Genomic DNA, 17737 nt, shown 5'->3' with positions numbered 1-17737 from the left:
TGCTCTCATCCTAACATGGTAATATTCCACCACAGGCGCTCCGCTTCCTGCAATCTTAGAATATTTACTGCACCTCAAACAATTGCACCTCTGAGCTCCATTAAAGTGCATTTAGCAGTGATAACAACCTTCCACATACCGGTAGAGGACACTATAGTGTTCACACACCCAATAACCAAGTGATTCCTAAAAGGCCTACAGTTCCTGTACCCAGACATGGCAGTCTCTCGAGAACCATGGGACCTTCACATGGTACTAACAACACTGACAAAGCCACAATTTGAACTGATGGCTACATGCTCCCTACACCACTTAACTTTAAAGACTGCTTTCCTCGTGGCAATAACTTCGCACATAGAGTGAGATGGCAGCCCTAATGGCTGAACCACCCTTCACCATCTTCTTCAAAGACAAAGTCTCCATGTGACCACATCCTAAGTTCTTACCTAAGGTGCACTCCTCTTTCCACCTTAACCAAACAATATACTTACCAGTATTCTTTCCAAAGCCACATACCAACACGTCTGAAGCACAGATGCACACCCTAGATGTCAGAGAGGCACTTTCCTTCTAAATCCACAGAACTAAACCTTTCAGATCATCTCCACAACTTTTCATCTCTATTGTAGATTACAGCAAAGAAAAACAAATATTGTCACAGAGTTTATCACATTGGATCTCAGACTCCATCAATGGAGCCATGTAGATTAGGCTGATCGGCAAAGGTAAATGAAGCCGCGATTTAATTAATCGCGGCTTCATTAAAATTTAAATGGCTGCCGTGCTGAGCCGACAAACAGCTGATCAGCTGTTTGTCAGGTCAGCGCGCCACTCTGGACACTCCCGCGCCGACCAGAAAGCCCTTTATCGACCTCCCCATTATGCCTTGTAGGATGAGGTTTACCGGGAAGGTCGATAAAGGGCTTTCATGTCGGCAAGGGAGTGTCCAGGCTGCCCTGATCTGCCGACCAACAGCTGATCGGCAGAGCGGGTCAGCCATTTAAATTTAAATGAAGCCGCGATTATTTAAATCACGGCTTCATTTCCCTTTGCCGAACAAACAAATCTACATGGCTCCGTCGACGGAGCCATGTAGTTTAGACGTACCCCAAGGGCATGTCTACACTACAGCACTATTTCGAATTAAGCTAATTTGAAATAACGCATCTATACACAAAAACTATTTCGAAATAGCACATCGACACTGAGTGGACCCTGAACCGAAGTTAAGGCTGGCCGGAACCAGTGCCGGCAGGGCATCAGGTTAGGACTTAGTGTGTGGGGCTGCTGCCTGAGGCTAACTGAGCTCCGTTCTTAAAGGGACTCTGCCCCCCACCCCGGACAGACAGTTCTCAGGGTTTTCCACTTACTTGTCTACCTCGATGAGGGACAGCAAAGCAGTCCTGTCTTGGAGTGCTCTGAGTGCCCGCAGACTTCTTGACTGCCACTCCTGTACTCCAGGGCATTCTGTCTCACAATTTCAAAAAAAACTTAAGTTCTCCAATAAACTGTGTCAGAGACTCACTGCAGACCCAGCTGGTTTCCCTTATCTGAGATAGCTAATGAATCAGTTTTTTGATTGGCTGAAGACTCCATCGGGCACATTCTTGAATCCTACAGCAGGTTTGGGTCTTTGGGTCTTCAAGAGAATTCCACATCCTGCTGTCCGCACCTTCCTCACTCCTGCTTCGGCTCCTTTGGCTGAGTCTGGCTCTGACCTTTGGTTACTGGTTCTAGCTTGCTCCCTAGACTTGGTATTTGGCTTCTGAACTCAGTTTTGACACTTGGTTCCTGATTCGTAGCTCTCAGCTCTAGCTACTCTCTGTACTGGATTTCTTGATTCAGAAACTGACCACTAAGATTGGTAACTTTTGGTCTAACCAATAAGCTCACCTCTGTGCCCACAGCCTTGTTCTTAACAAAGTTGACCCCAAAATGGTAAGAGGCAGTTCAATGTTTTCTCTCTCAGTGACTCCAGATCCAATTTGTTCTGTGTACAATATAAAGCTGTTTTTCAAATTGTCAGCCCTGCAAACTTATTCTACGATCAAAGTATCAATAGCATTCTTCCTTCTACTAGCTATTAGGCAAGGGTTAAAAAGCAGTCATATTTAGAATATGAGGTGAAAGATGATATGGCTAAATGCAGAGTGAAAACCCTCTTCTCTTTCTCTCTCTTTCCTTTTTCCTGAGACTGTAAATATCAGTTTCTGGACACCTCTGTTAGGCATTTCAAATCTTGACCTATTTAAATTATGTAGCATAATTACATTCACTGTATTAAATGGTTTTTGAGGGCAGTAACACAAAGACCTTTAATTGCATCTGACTGAAAGATGTTGTTATATTCAAAGCAATGTTGCAAATTTTTTTAAATTATCACTTTAGGACATTTTAAGAGCAAATAACTTCCTTCCTTAACCATTTGACTACTTCTGTGTCAACCAGATAGAATGTTTTTGCTACATTCTAGAATATAGTACCTACATGTACAAATATTCTATTGATTTCAATCATTTGTTAATAGATAACAGGCAGTAATATACAATGTACAGATTAAGGCTAACACTGAGAGAGTTAAAGATTGATGAATAATATAACAATGAATTATAATGATAGAATATTGGAAATCAGATTTTGGTGTTGTTAAAATACTTAGTTTCAAATTAATTAAAAAAAAACTTGGCCTATGTAAAGCTGTTTTGGATTCCCTTATAACCAATTTTGTGGTTCTCAAACTTTTGTACTGATGACCACTTTCACACAACAAGACCCTGAGTATGACCCCTTCCCTCGCCCGTTATAAATTAAATATACTTTTTATATATATTTAACACTTAAATATGGGAGGTCAAGCATGATTTGGGGGCTGACATCTTGTGATACCCAGTGTAATAATCACTCAACCATCTTAGGATTCACAGCCCTCAGTTTGAGAATACCTTCTATCATTTAGACATTTCCATAGTTCCATACAGTCTTCTTGTAGGAGAAAATACAGGCTGACAGAATATTCTATGAGAGACAGGACAACTTCTGTTGGTGGAAGATACACATTTTTGAGCGACAAAGCTTTTTTTTCCATGTCTAGGGAAGGAAGCAGACTGACTGAGCTTAAATACAAGTTGGGTCAGTTTTTTAAGCAGAATGCATAATGCATGTTAGGGACAAATCATTTTAAATAAAGTGAGAAATTGGGGGATTAGTGTTATTCATAAAAGGTTTGAAGTGGGCAGCTAAGATTAGCAGGCAGTCCAGTGTGTTACAGATTTTAATGAACCATAAAACAAATGTCCCTGTTAAGTCCACAATTTCTGGAGAGTAGAGCAGTGACCAGGATCAGGTGAGAACTTTGAAGGTGGCTTATTACAGCATTTCTCCACTTCCTCCTGTGTTGCACCGAGTCTACATCTAGAAATGCTCTCTGACACAAGCAATGGAATTAAACATAAGGCACTAAGGCCTGCATGAAGAGTCGTTATCCAAGGATAGGAGACCATCAAACAGAAACTGAAGTCCTAGATGTATAAACTACAAGTTTGTCAGAAAAGCTTGGTTTCAGGATTTTTTTTCATGCATGCTGACATTGTTTAGCAAGTATCTGATCATATATAAGAGAAATCTTTGCTGGAATGGCTAATGAGAGCAAACTACGTATCATTAAGACAACATACCTGAAAAAAATTGAGAAGATTAATTATATCTGTCATATTCTGCAGCATCCCTTGGTCCCTGAAAAGTATTAAACTACTTGTTCCAGAATTGCAAAACAATATCTCATGGTTGAGATGTCCATTTTGGTTTCACACATCTTATTTTAATATTCCAGAAGATGCGTTTTAAAGATTTCATATCAAGTTAATTATCTTTAAAATGAACAGAGAGAGCTATTAAAAGTTATTTCTTTGTGAGGGAAAATAAAGAACATGATAAGCTGGTTCAAATGGGATCCTAAAACCAGATACCAATTATTCTGGATACTTTTGTCTCTATTAGCTATGCTCCCTCATAACAGTAGTTGTATCCTATAGTTGAATAGAGTGATCAGACTGGCTCCTCTGGGAATGAAGTGGTGCTATAATCAATCACTAAGGTAGGGAAGTAGGATAGATATTGTACCTTTCTTCCTTGCAATCAAGAGCATGACCTTTAAGATGCCTTTAACCCTTTTCCTGAGGAATAAATTGGGTTTACTGCATGGCTAGTCAGTGCATGAACTAACTTTAGGTTTGCCCCAAAGTTTGCATTCCCCTTCCTCTTACTTTATCTTTGTATGCCTCCACTAGGCATGTGAAAATTAAATATTTAGTTGGAGGCCTTCTCCAAAGATTGTCCATTTTTTCAGGTCCTTCACAAAAATCTCAGTGTGCTTAGCACCCTTCATTTTGATTTCTCTTGAAGTCAAGAGGGAAGAAGTTTCTTCTTATTCCCTGGAAGAAAATAAAACATGATCATTATACTCAGCAGCACTGTTGCTGGCAGATGGGCATGCTCAATGTCCTCAAAGGCTTCCATAGCTTCTTCACTTTCTTCTTTGTGAGCAGCCCAAAATATATCTGAAAGGACAGATAATGTTATCTCACAAATCCATTTTCTCCTATTTGCTGACCTAACTGAGAGAGATCATCTCCACAATGTCTTTGAACTTTCTGAGCCACTCGGGGTAATGTGGCTGCGTCTAGATCTGTGGTGTCCAACATGCTAGCCACATGTGGCTATTTGGCTTGAACAATGTGACTATTTGACCAGTTGAGTGTGGCTAGTTCACTATAGCTAGTTCACTACTGCTTCGGAACAGATTGGACACCATGGGTCTAGACCATTACTTTCACCTCAGGAGACACTCCTCTTCCCAAGCTCTTTACTCCCCTTCTGATTCCTTTACCCTCAGGAAGCCAGATGCTTTTAAAGAAGAAGGGACACAGGGTTTCCAGAACACAGCGGAGACAGGCCTACCAGATTGGTGAGCACCATTTTTAAAAACACTTGGAACGTTCAGGCACATGCATGCCAGCACAGGTAGGGTCACCCAGAGGCTATATGTGTAAAGCTCTGAGCATGGAAAATACCAGTTACTGTTATACTTAATAACATTTTATCCTGGTTGGTTCAGCTACCGCTGCCATGCTGGTGCTGAGGACTGCAAGCACCAAACTGAATGTTTATGCACCAGTGCACTGGCCTATATGGCACCCAAGACTTTGATTAAGTTAATGATGCTGCAACTGTTTCACATTCTGTTAGTACTGAGAGTGCTGATATTATTCACCCATACCAGAAAACAACTTGATCCTTCAGGAGTTGGACTTTTAAAGATAGTGCAAGTAAGGAATAAAACATATGGTATGGAAGCATTCCAGAGGGGTGTTTTTCTGTTGACATCACTATTACAACTCTTTAATCCAGGGGTGGGGAACCTTTTTTGGGTCAAGAGACACTGACCCACAGAAAAATGAGTCAGAGGACGCATACTAGTGAGAAGCCCTTCTCCAAAATAAAAGACCCTCACTGACGTGGCCCCAACTGAGAAGGAGAAAGATACTCCCCACATTCCCCTTGCAGACTAGAGCCTAGTGGGACCCAGGCTTGTAGACTTTGTGTGGTCCAGCCCCGCAATAGACATGGGCTCCCCAATGCTGGGGAGAGGTGAGCCATGATCCTTGGGGACTGAATCCAGGCAAGCTGGAGGCCACATTTGGCCCCCTGGCCCTGAGGTTTTCCCACCCCTTCTTTGGTCATAATTACATTCATATTATGCCACTCATTATCATGCCCATGCTGATAATAACTTTAGTAGGTCAACTTTAGATCTCATGGAATCGATGGAACTATCCAGAGTGTTTTTTGCCCTGAAATACACATACTGTCATATACTGGATATTACTTGGGGTCTGGATTAGGAAATAACTAAGGCCCTTCCAAAGTCACTGTCATGAAAAACATGTCACAAACCATGGTCTCTCCCTCCCCCATGAAATCTGGTGCTTTATGTGCTTTTAGCCTATATTATACAAATTCCATGGGAGGGAGAACAGCATTTCACAAAAGGGAGACCATGGATGTTGCTGGACCAGGGAGTCCCTGTTAAGGGAGGTACAACCAATATTGCCACCCTTCTGTACTGCCTTCAGAACTGGGGGACCAGAGGACACTGACTGTTCATTGGGTACCCAGCTCTGAAGGCAGTGCCTCACCAGCAACAGTGCAGAAGGAAGGGTGGCAATATCAAACCATGCCACCCTTACTTCTGTGCTGCTGTCTTCAGAGTTGGGTGGCTGGAAGGAGGTGGATGCAGACTGAAAGCCCAGCTCTGAGGGCAGCGATGCAGATGTAAGAGTGGCAATACCACATCATACCATCCTCTTCTGCTCAGCCTCAAGAGCTGGGCTCTGTGTAAGGATGTTAAGTATCAACTAATTGACTAATCTAATAGTCGATGCATTTTGCAGCCCATGGGTTGTTGCTACATTTCAAAGGTGAAAGCACCACGTGGAGCCCAGGGTCAGCGGGGAAGAGCGGGGGGGAACTCTCCCGCTGACCCTGGGCTCTGTGAGGCGCTGCCACTTTGAAATGCCACGAGGAGCCTGACGCTGGGCTCCCTGCAGCATTTCAAAGTGGAAGCACTGCACAGAGCCCAGGGTCAGCAGAGGAGTCCCCAGATGATCCCGGGCTCCACGTGGTGCTGCTGCTTTGAAATGCCACGTGCAGCCTGGGAGCACCCCAGCTTGCCCCAGGCTGCACACGACATTTCAAAGCGACAGCACTATGTAGAGCCCGGGGTCTGGCCCCAGGATTCAAGCAGCGCTGCCGCTTTGAAGTATTCCCTCTTCTCCCCCCTTGCTGCCTCTACTGGATAAAGGCAGTAAGGGAGGGAAAGTGACTAGTCAACTATCCTGTCACCTAAACAATAAGCATTTGCTTGTCAACTAGTCCTTCACATCCCTAGCTCTGTGCAGCAGCTGCTGCTTTCCAGCTGCCCAGCTCTGAAGGCAGCAGCACAGAAGTAAGGGAAGCAGTATCGCAAATACCCCCTACAATAACTTTGCAAACACACACACACACAATTCCTTTTTGGGTCAAGACCCCTACAATCACAACACCCTGAAATTTCAGATTTAAATAACTGAAATAATGACATTTATTAATATTTAAAATCCTATGACCATGAATTTTGTAGGGCCCTAGAAATAATGTAAGGTTAATGATGAGTATTTTTGTGTGTCATATATTATAACAGATAGTAATAAAAGAGGGTAAGAGCAACCTATCATAGCCTCTGTTAACAAGAGAACCTTGAGCATAATTTTAAATTCTACTTAAAGACCAACAAACCATAAATAATTAAAAAACTCATGAAAAGCACACTAAAACTCCAGGCCTAAAACCATTCATTATTAGTATCCTCATGACAGTTAACTAAAGGCTACAAGATTGGGCCATAAAATTAGCTAGTAGCCATTCCTTCTGATTACAAGGTATCTGCACAACACCTGAAAAATCTCACAGAAAAGACACATCTATACACCCATAATTTCCTCAGGAATAATATCTTTAGCCCTTGGAGGATGTGGATGAATTCAGCAACCCATTGTTTTTGTATCTGCACTTGCTAAAGCAAGATTATCATAGCTCTAGGTTGACCTCAAAGAACAGATCATCCCTCTTGGAATCTCACACTATGTTGTTCATATGCCCCTGTAAGGATCAGAGGGCCCAGGGAGAAGCCACTCCCATTCAACAGAGGAGCCCCAACAGGCAGCTCTTGAGATTCATTTGATGGAGTTGTGCAATATCTAGTGATTAGGTATGATTATTCCGAGGTAGAGGATATAAAGAAAAGCCTTAGCTCCATGAGAATGCCTGAACCAGGAAAGGGCTGGATGTGCATTCTCTTGTGGCTGCAGCAGAATGCTGCAAGCGGGCAGACAAGCTCTAAATATCTACCCTGTGTCAGGCAGCTCATTAAGCTGTCAGCGGCCAGTGGGCCTCTCAATCTCAGTTAAGAATGGGACTGTTGCTTTGTGTATTATTCAGTTTTCCAGAGTTAAAGAATAAACAGAACCCCAAGATAAGAACTACAAACTGAACTAGGTGTGAACAATTGTTTGATCAGGTCCACTAGCCTACAGAACCCTTATAAACAGGTTCCAAGGTGTGACATAAGACAGGCCCTCCTCATTTCCCCCCAGTACACACTCAGGACATGTCTACACTGGGGAGTCATTTCAAAATTACAAGGTGAGCGTCTACACTATCAAGCCTGTTATTTCAAAATAATGGGCCTGTTATTTTGAAATAACTCCTGCTTGTGAAGAGGAATAAGCTTATTTCAAAATAGTTATTTTGGGAGTTATTATTTTGAAATAACTTATTTCAAAATAACCTAGTAAAGTAGACATAGCCTCACTCTTCTCTAAGCAGATCTTGGCACATGAGACAATGGGTACATCTAGACTGCAAGTCGGAAAAAAACCTGTGTTCTTTCAATTTTCTTTCGAAAGAACACAATAGCAGTGTGGATGTTAAGTGAAGTTTTTTTCGGAAAAACAGCCATTTTTCTGAAAAAACCCTCTGCAGTCTAGATGCACCCAGTGTGTCTCAGAAATTAATATGCATCTGCAACTCCATATGTTGCGTTGATACCCATCAGTGAATCTCTGAATTACTGGCCTCCGGCAAAATCCAGTTTCTCCTTTGCTCCCTTTTCCCTACTTATTTAGCTTATCTGTATACTGTTGTATTATGTTATATACAAAAAAACCACCCCTGTGACTTTTCCTATGACTTCTCATATATAAACATCTATTTCAGATGTGGCTGCTAAAAAAGAGAGGTTTTGAAAAAAACAATTTTTTTTACATACAAAATGTCTGTATCTGAGCAAAATTCTCCATATCGGTTTTGCCTTGGAGATATGAGTTTAGCCTTGTATATATGTTTTTCCCTTTGTTTTAAACACCCTGAGCACAAATTAACCGAGGAGGTGCTTTGATGTTCTATTATAGGAGAAACCCAAGGCTTTGGACCCAGTGTGAAGGGCCTCACATTCATCATTGCAGTTTCTGTGATCTGACAGTTTTAAGGACCAAATTCATTGCATAACCAGAAATATCTCCCACGTACTTCAATGGGAGTTGAACCCACTCACACCAGAGATGAATTTGACCCTCTGTCTTTGTATTTATACTCAAATCTTAATCCTTATAAAAATTATTATAAATTAAGAAACAATTATAAGAAACTATATCAAGTAGCCATGTATCAGACTAGGTATATGAGGAGGCTTCTGTGCCTTTGTCTCGTGTTTTGAAGAACTTGGCAGTGATTAAAGTTAGCCCCATTTTTGTCTGTAGCCATCTCTCAATGTATGTCATCTGTTCCATTTTACATGAGGGCTCAAGAAGGACATTAACTTTGGCACCATGTTTAATCTTACACCCACCTGGTCATTGTCATCTTTCTTGGTGTCAGCAAACTTTTTGGTATTGTTACTTTTTGCAGTATCAATCATCAAAAACATTATTCCCTTCCAAACATAACTGAAAATGTTCCATCTCTGAAATGAAAACATTTGAGTACATCCATATTATCTGTGAATAAAAGGACAAAAAAGAACTTAACAGTCTTAATGGCCTCCAGATGCATAACTGAAAACCCTGCTAACTTTGTAAAAGAACTAAGGGACCTGCTGTTAATTATCATGCTGGGATCCCCAAGGTTTGCTGATCTCAGCTTCGGTTCAAAGTCTAAGGATAACTTAGTATTTAATCTCCTGGTCCACATGGAAATCAAGAGATTTTGTCAGGCTGTATCTGGATTCTCACACTGGACCTGAATTGAAGCCTAGGATGGGCCTTTGGGAACACCACAAACACTCAACTTCCCTGGTCTGACCACTATCCAACAACCCCATTCAGGTATAGATCAGGGCCTTCCTTCCATTGTGCCAGGGAAATCAAAGCTAATTTGTCCTCAATTATTTTTGACCCATTTACATTTTCAACTTGCCCTGTGAAAGCTAGTCATTCAACTACAAAGCTAAGACTCAGAAGTTGGTATGTCACTACTTAACAATCACTACTGACACAGCCTTAATCCTGAGTTTCTCATCACCAAGGAGATCCCAATACTTCACAGGTCAGTGCCTGTGGATGGAAGTACACAAGCAGACTACTAGCAGCCAGTGACATGCAATTAGATCTTAATCCAGACATCAACAGCACAATGACTTCCTAATGGACAATGGTACCACAGTAAAGAAGCCAACACCATGACCACCACCTTTGTCTCCCCCTTTATGGGGTCTGTGTCAGTTTAATGGGTATTTGCCAAAATAATTCATAAATACACTGGAACAAAATAAGTTACTCTTCAAAGACAGAGGAATGTTTTAAAGGAATTAGGAAGATTTCACAGAAATATGCATGTCATTCTGAGTGCTCTGACATCGTGAGCCCACAGATGATGAGGTCAAGGAAACAGTATTCCTATTAGCAGTAACATTAGTTAGGAGGCACGAGATGTTAATGAAGACTGATCTTTTAGCTGCTATTGGACACAGGATGAAATTTATACATAGCCCCATTTTATCTTAGTAGCCAAAGTTTTTATCATTATTCCAGTCTTATCATGAAAGCAACCTGTATTCTCAAGACAAAAAGCACCATTTTGAACACATGCAAAAAGGAAATAAAGAAGGTAAGAGGAATGGAATGCCATAAGAACAGTATAGAACCCACTGGAAAATTCTGAATTAGGTGCAGTATCTAGTCATTATTCAACATCTAGATTATTGATATACAAAACATTCTTCTGACATACCTTGTCTTTATGCCCAGCTGCATCCATGATTTTGCAATCTACTACCTCTACTAAATGAACATGAGAAGACAAATAAGGGTTAATCACCATGAGCCAAATCCTTTTCCAACCCTTCCTCAGGAAATAAATGTCATTGATGTCAGTGAGAGTTTTGTCTGAGTAAAAAGTAAGTTCCCTTAACATGGGACAGTCCCTAGGAGATGTAGACAAGGCAAAGACGACTATTAATTTCCCCAGCCCTCTGCAGTCTTCACAACAGGATGTGAGAAGGGATGTGAAAGAGGTGTGGCTGGGAAGAAAGATAAATCCAGGGAAATACAGACCAGTCAGCCTTACCTCAGTCCCCGGAAAATCATGGAAGGGATCCTCATGGAATCCATTTTGAAGCACTTGGAAGAGGAGAAAGTGATCAGGAATCATCAACATGGATTCACGATGGGCAAGTCGTGCCTGACCAATCTGATTAGCTTCTTTGATGAGGTAACTGGCTCTGTGGCTATGGGAAAGTCAGTGTATGTAATATGTCTTGACTTTAGCAAAGCTTTTGATACGGTCTCCCACAATATTCCTGCCAGCAAATTAAGGAAGCATGGATTGGATAACTGGACTGTAAGATGGATAGAAAGCTGGTTAGACTGTCGGGCCCAATGGGTAGTGATCAACGGCTCTGTGTTATATTGGTGGTCGGTTTCTAGTGGAGTGCCCCAAGGATCTGTTCTAGGACCGGTTTTGTTCAACATCTTTATTAATGACTTGGATGAGGAGATGGATTGCGTCCTCAGCAAGTTCACAGATGACACTAAGCTAAGGGGAGAGGTAGATACGCTGGAGGGCAGGAATAGGGTTCAGATTGACCTGGACAGATTAGAGGATTGGGCTAAAAGATATCTGATGAGGTTCAACAAGGACAAGTGTAGAATCCTGTACTTGGGAAGGAAGAATCCCAAGCATTATTACAGGCTGGGTACGGACTGGCTAAGTAGCAGTTCTGCAGAAAAGGACCTGTGGATTACAGTGGACGAGAAGCTGGATCTGAGTCAACAGTGTGCCCTTGTAGCCAAGAAGGCTAATGGCATATTAGGATGCATTAGGAGGAGCATTGCCAGCAGATCCAGAGAAGTGATTATTCCCCTTTATTCGGCTCTAGTCAGACCACATCTGGAGTATTGTGTCCAGTGCTGGGCCCCCAACTACAGGAAGGATATGGACGCATTGGAGAGGGTCCATCGGAGGGCAACTAAAATGATTAGAGGGCTGGAGTGCATGATTTATGAGGAGAGACTGGGGGATTTGGGTTTGTTTAGTCTACAGAAGAGAAGAGTGAGGGGGGATTTGATAGCAGCCTTCAACTTCCTGAAGGAAGGTTCCAAAGAGAACGGAGAAAGGCTGTTCACAGTAGTGACGGATGGCACAACAAGGAGAAATGGTCTCAAGTTACAGTGGGAGAGGTCTAGGTTGGATATTAGGGAAAACTATTTCAGTAGGAAGGTGGTGAAGCACTGGAATGCATTTCCTAGGGAGGTGGTGGAATCTCCATCTCTAGAGGTTTTTAAGTCTTGGCTTCACAAAGCCCTGGTTGGGTTGATTTAGTTGGGATTGGTCCTGCCTTGGGCAGGAGGCTAGACTTGATGACCTCCTGAGGTCTCTTTCAGCTCTATGATTCTATGAATATACTACACTCTGGCTAACCCAGATTGGGTCTCACAGCCAGCCACTGAAGTGTAGATTAGCCTTTCAACTATTCTGATCTATGCTTAAGTTGATATAGAACCCGCTCCAGCATCACTACAACCAGCTCCTTCCGTGCACCTAGGCTGTACGCAGTCTTACAACTCTACTTTTTATGATCATATGAAAAAACATTTCATTCCTTAAGCCTGTAACTGTCTTGTTTTCAAGTACAGTAGTTGGAGGCCAAGAAAGATTTCCCTATTCTGTCTTTTTATACATCGGCATGCATTTACAGTATCTATTTTGTATGCAAATCTCCTTCTGTCTCACTCTCAAGAATTTGTAAAGCATCCAACACAATAAATTGAAAGGGGTAAAATACACAAATGTTACTGATCATTTTCCAAGAGTTTCCCTCGGTGTTTGAAACATAGATTTTATAAAGCCATAGCTGATGCATAAAGGAGTAAGAATATCACAGATGTTTTCATTAGTCATCCAACAGTACTGTAATCTGCCAGTGTGTTAACAAAAAGAATAGGAAATGACAAACATATATTGAGACATTCATTTGAGTGACTGAGACTAGTACATTCAAGAAATCTATAATGAGCTTTGGAAATTGTAGTACGACAGTACCTTGATTATTCAGTGCCTGTTAGATGCTCCAATTCAGTTTTGCAGACTCCACTGATATGTTGCAGAATGGTAGGTGATGCTGCATGTTGTCTGTGTTATTACTTGTTTTCCAGATTAAGTGGCACAACTACATGATCTAACTGCATGAGTTTCAAACTACTGATAGAATGGATTGTGTCACAGAGGTGGTTGCCTGCTTTTAAAATGTTACAGTAAAATCTCTCATTAGGAATCAAAACAGGATCAGCAAAAATGAGCTGTGTAGCAGACAGTCTCTTTCTGAAGGTCAATTAAATGGTACTATAAATTTGAGGATACTTTAATGTGGTGCTTTTAGACATTGAATTATTTACTGATGGATTCTTTGGTGCTGTTTTATTCATCAAGATAAAACCTTTTGCAAGTGTATTGTACATTTTGCTGATGTTTGCATCATTTTTCAATCAGGCTGTTGGTTCAAGCGACTGAGATCAATTGTACTTTTCTGAATCAGTTTAAAGACAGCTCAATAATCATAACAGTTGATATATGCTTTCTACATACTGGCCTGGTGGGCTGGAAGACTTCCATGATTGTAGAAAGGATTCCCCTTCTGGAAAAATACCATCTTCTGTGCCTTTTGTGATAAAATCAAGTTGCACTTCTACTGCAGTGCCATGGATCAGCTTCTTAGATTTGTACTGCATGCTGCTGTTGCCAGTTTACAAATCTACCTTCAGTCCCTACACCAGATTGTACTGTGCATAAGACAGAAAGGAGGGGCAAGAAAACCCACTGGTATTGTGCTTGTTAAACTGGCACAGCAGAGGATGTTAAGATAGACTTATCAGCACACTAACTCTTTAAACAAAATGCAGAGTCTGCAGTTTCAGAAATATGTGCACAAAGCACATCGCTGCTTTTTAGGGCAGAAGCAATCTGCTGAAAGTGAGGGTTTCTAATTATCTGGGGGAGTTTGGATCGGTACTTAACTACATGCACAGCTTCATAAATTTCATATTTTCCTTACAAAGCAAATATTCTCATCCGCTCTGTCTCCAGTACATATAAAGTTGTAAAGATACAAAGAGTGTGAATTGTGAATTGGTATTATCAATGTACTGTTCTTTTGAGTATCAGGAAAACTGCATTATTTCCTTTTGTGTAATCAAAAATATTACCTTCTATGTGCAAATGACCAACTGAAGGTGAGTAGTTTTGTTACCTGGAGATGAGACTTTCCTTGAAAAACTCCTTTAGGTGTAAGCTATTCATCTGCTCCTCTTCACCATAATAGCTTCTTAATACCGTCATAATATCACAGTGAAGAAAATATCCACGAATGGCATTTCCTGACAAACATATTGAATTATTTGTCATGCCAGAACAGATCCAATATCCTGTCCCTAGCAGTGACCAATACTTGGTGTTTTCAGAGTAAGCCTAAAACCTCCCATCTGAACATGCCTAATTAAGCTATGATATAAGTACTGTTTTCCCTTGCACTTCACAATGACTATACCATTCCCTGAAGAATAATGTTGATCCTGTTAACAGGTCCAGTTACAATGTTGTTTTGCCTTTTACTTCAGAATTCAAGTACTTTCCAAAAATGTTTTGTTTCTCCATCTATCTAGAATGAAACTGTTCATTATTGCTTCAGCAAGAGTCAGAATTAACAACTATTGTTTGGCTGTGATTTAAATATTTTTTAAAATGCCATTCAGATGTTAAAGCTTTGCCTTCATAATGACAACTCAACCAGTTCATGGCTTCAGATAATAATAAATTAATAGTAATGTAGTGTGTTTCATCCTCAAGGATTGAAAAGTATTTTGCAAATATAGCTAAAAGGAATGTGGAATAGTGTGGTTATAAAGATTTTACAAGGTATGAGCTGTGGATGCCCCGTATGACTCAGTTGGTGACACCACAGGGCAGTTATGCAGCTCATCTGAAAAAATCGTACTAAACCCCTTTCTCACACAGACTTTTTAGTTGACTCGTGTTACAGAAAAGTTTTTGAATTTTATAAAAGTTTAATTTGCCCTGAATTATTCTAGTGTTAAAATGGCATAATTCCACTGAAATTAGTGGGATTATGCCATCATAAAACTTAAGTAACAATGCTGAATTCAACCATCAATAGGGGTTATTTTTCATGTTCTTTTACTTAGAGTTCCTATTCAGTTGCACTAAGTGCCTTTGACTAAATAGTTCCTCCAGCAAACAAATACCAAATTGCTAGTAGTACACACTCCTTGCTGTGCTTACAATTCCTTCTCCTTGCCAAAAGCCAGCCATAATAGATGAGATCTGCAAAATTCCCTTAAGAATAGATTTGGGCTGTTTTAGACTAATGGTGGAGGCAGGTTCCAAATTAAAGATGAAAATACCCAGCCAGAAACACTCTCTCTCTCTCTCTCTCTTTTATATATAAACAGAGTTCTGGCTCAAGCCTCTGGTGGCCACTGCTGCAATGGTATAACACAGGGAGAGACGTGGTTATAAAAAAAGAAATCTTCACACTATCATGTGTCATATGTCCTTGCTGGTGTTGCTACCTGGTTACTTAGTAGCAGCTGGTAATCTAGTCCAATTATTAAATTGGGGGTGAGGAACCTAAGTCCTGGGAGCCCAGTGCTGGAGCACTCAAAATCTACCAACCTGGGCTCTCCTAGGCTCTGGTCGATGAGGGGAATGTGAGGAATATCTTTCTCCTTCTCAGTTTTGGGCCACATCAATGAGGATTTTTTGGTTTGGTTTTTTTGCACTTCTCATTTGTGTGCAGCCCCCAACTGATTTTTCTTTGGGTCAGCGGCCCCCAACCCAGAAAAGGTTCTGCATCTTTACCTTAAATTGTGGACATAAACAACAAAAACAGGACATGAACCCTTAATTATGAGGCAGATATTAATCTTACTGTATCTTCTGGTCACCTCCACCAGCCAACCAGCAACTCGGTCTTATCAAAACCTAGTTTCAGCCAGCTAGACTTCTCCCATTCTTCTATTATCCAGACAATGAGAAATTAAACAAGATAAGAATAAAGCCACCCAACAACAGCCCCACATACTCTCACTTGGGTCTGCAGGTGAGTCAACAACACTTCATACTCACAGGTATTGAAGGCAGCTCCTAAATCTGCAAATTCCAGTACGGAAACATGACGGTTTATCTGTGGCCAGAAAGTGATCCATCCAGTAATGCAACCCACACAGCCACCAGGCTGTATCTGTATCTCAATCTGTACCCAAGGGGACAAGGGTCAAGGAGAACATTTGACAACTAGATAAATGTGATAAATCTTAATCACATTTGGGAGATTGCTATGGAGTGATAACTAGACACATCACCAAAATCAAATGATTATTTTATTAGCTGCACATGTGCTTTTTCAGTGGAAACTGGCACTCAGCTCAGCCTCAAGGATTCACTGATACTTTCCATCAACAGTGATAGAGATGCAGTCGTGTTAGTCTGGTCTAGCAGAAACAAAAGACAGAACTATGTAGCACTTTAAAGACTAATAAACCATCTTGTTGGTCTTTAAAGTGCTACATAGTTCTGTCTTTTGTTTCTATCAACAGTGAGCCCCGTTCTTTCCAGAAACCAGGGAAGACCTAACTTTGTATGTACTGGAGTCTGTTGAATAAAGTGAACCTTGGACTAAAGAGGATGATATGTAAATTAAAAATAAGTTTTTATTTTTCATCATAAGTGGAACTTAAATTAGCTATCAAGTGTGTAGGCAGCTTGAATTAATCAAGCTGCCCAGTACTCAAAACAAAGCTGCTAGTTACAATTTTTGCAGATGCTGTCATGGAGTCACGTGCCTCACGCTGTTGCCTGATCTTAGATTACATATGAATTTCCAGTTACCACCTTTTAGGGTTAACAGGTCCTATGTCTCAGGATCAGACCCAGTATTTAATCATTCTGTGATTGGGAACCCTGATGTGCACTGTTGCAACATTCACATTATATGAACTCTTGTGTATTTACAAATATACTTTATTAATACAGTTAGCATAGTCACAAACACCCCAATTCATAGGATAGATAGGGAATGTACATCTATATTTCCATATCATTTCCATTCACACCATTCTTTCTAACACAACCTGAGGTATTAGCCAGCATCTTCCTCATCACCTTTTCTTTCCTCCCAGTTACCATCATTCTGGCATGTCCCAAGGACTACATCTTATTCTCTTATCGCTCCTAGGCTAGACTGTCATGTTTATACTATGCTATGCTGACATTGTTATGTTTGATACCTATTCAGTCAGGGATGTTTCCTTTTCTCCTTATTTGTATTTCCTTACCTTACTAATGGTGAAGTATCTTTTTCATTCAGGTCAGTATATCACTGATCTCAACTTATTATTATATATGTCAGTTTGTTACTATGGGCCTTTTGTGAATGTCTGTCACATTTGTTATTTCTGTCTTACCTGATTATTCATCTAATATTAACGGGCTATTTCAGATTTTTCCATGTAATGATGTGCCTGCTAAATTTGAACGTATTCTTGGAAGCCTCTATGCCATTGAAGACTGCTTGGCTAGGTGAAAGATGTTGGGGAGTGCTCTGGGCTCTAGCAGGGGAGTGGGGTTAAAAGGG

General features: G+C 40.9%; 1 protein-coding gene across 19 annotated transcripts in view; it reads left to right on the top strand.

The window, feature by feature from the left end:
* The window catches only part of GPHN (gephyrin), a 527119-nt gene that overhangs the window by 487977 nt on the left and 21405 nt on the right, over positions 1–17737 (top strand). For 10 of the 19 annotated variants that reach the window (XM_089778535.1, XM_075927413.2, XM_075927415.2 and 7 more), the window contains one exon: positions 4892–4963. The exons of the other annotated variants lie outside the window; for them this stretch is intronic. In XM_089778535.1, coding sequence (XP_089634661.1) covers positions 4892–4963 — 72 coding nt within the window. The remainder of the gene's footprint in view (positions 1–4891; positions 4964–17737) is intronic. 19 annotated transcript variants of the gene reach the window in all.

This window comes from Pelodiscus sinensis, chromosome 5 (genome assembly GCF_052426305.1).
Source record: "Pelodiscus sinensis isolate ZL-2025 chromosome 5, ASM5242630v1, whole genome shotgun sequence".
Taxonomy (NCBI): domain Eukaryota; kingdom Metazoa; phylum Chordata; order Testudines; family Trionychidae; genus Pelodiscus; species Pelodiscus sinensis.
The sequence above is the reverse complement of the archived record's forward strand: the minus strand, read 5'-3'. Positions and strand labels throughout refer to the sequence as shown.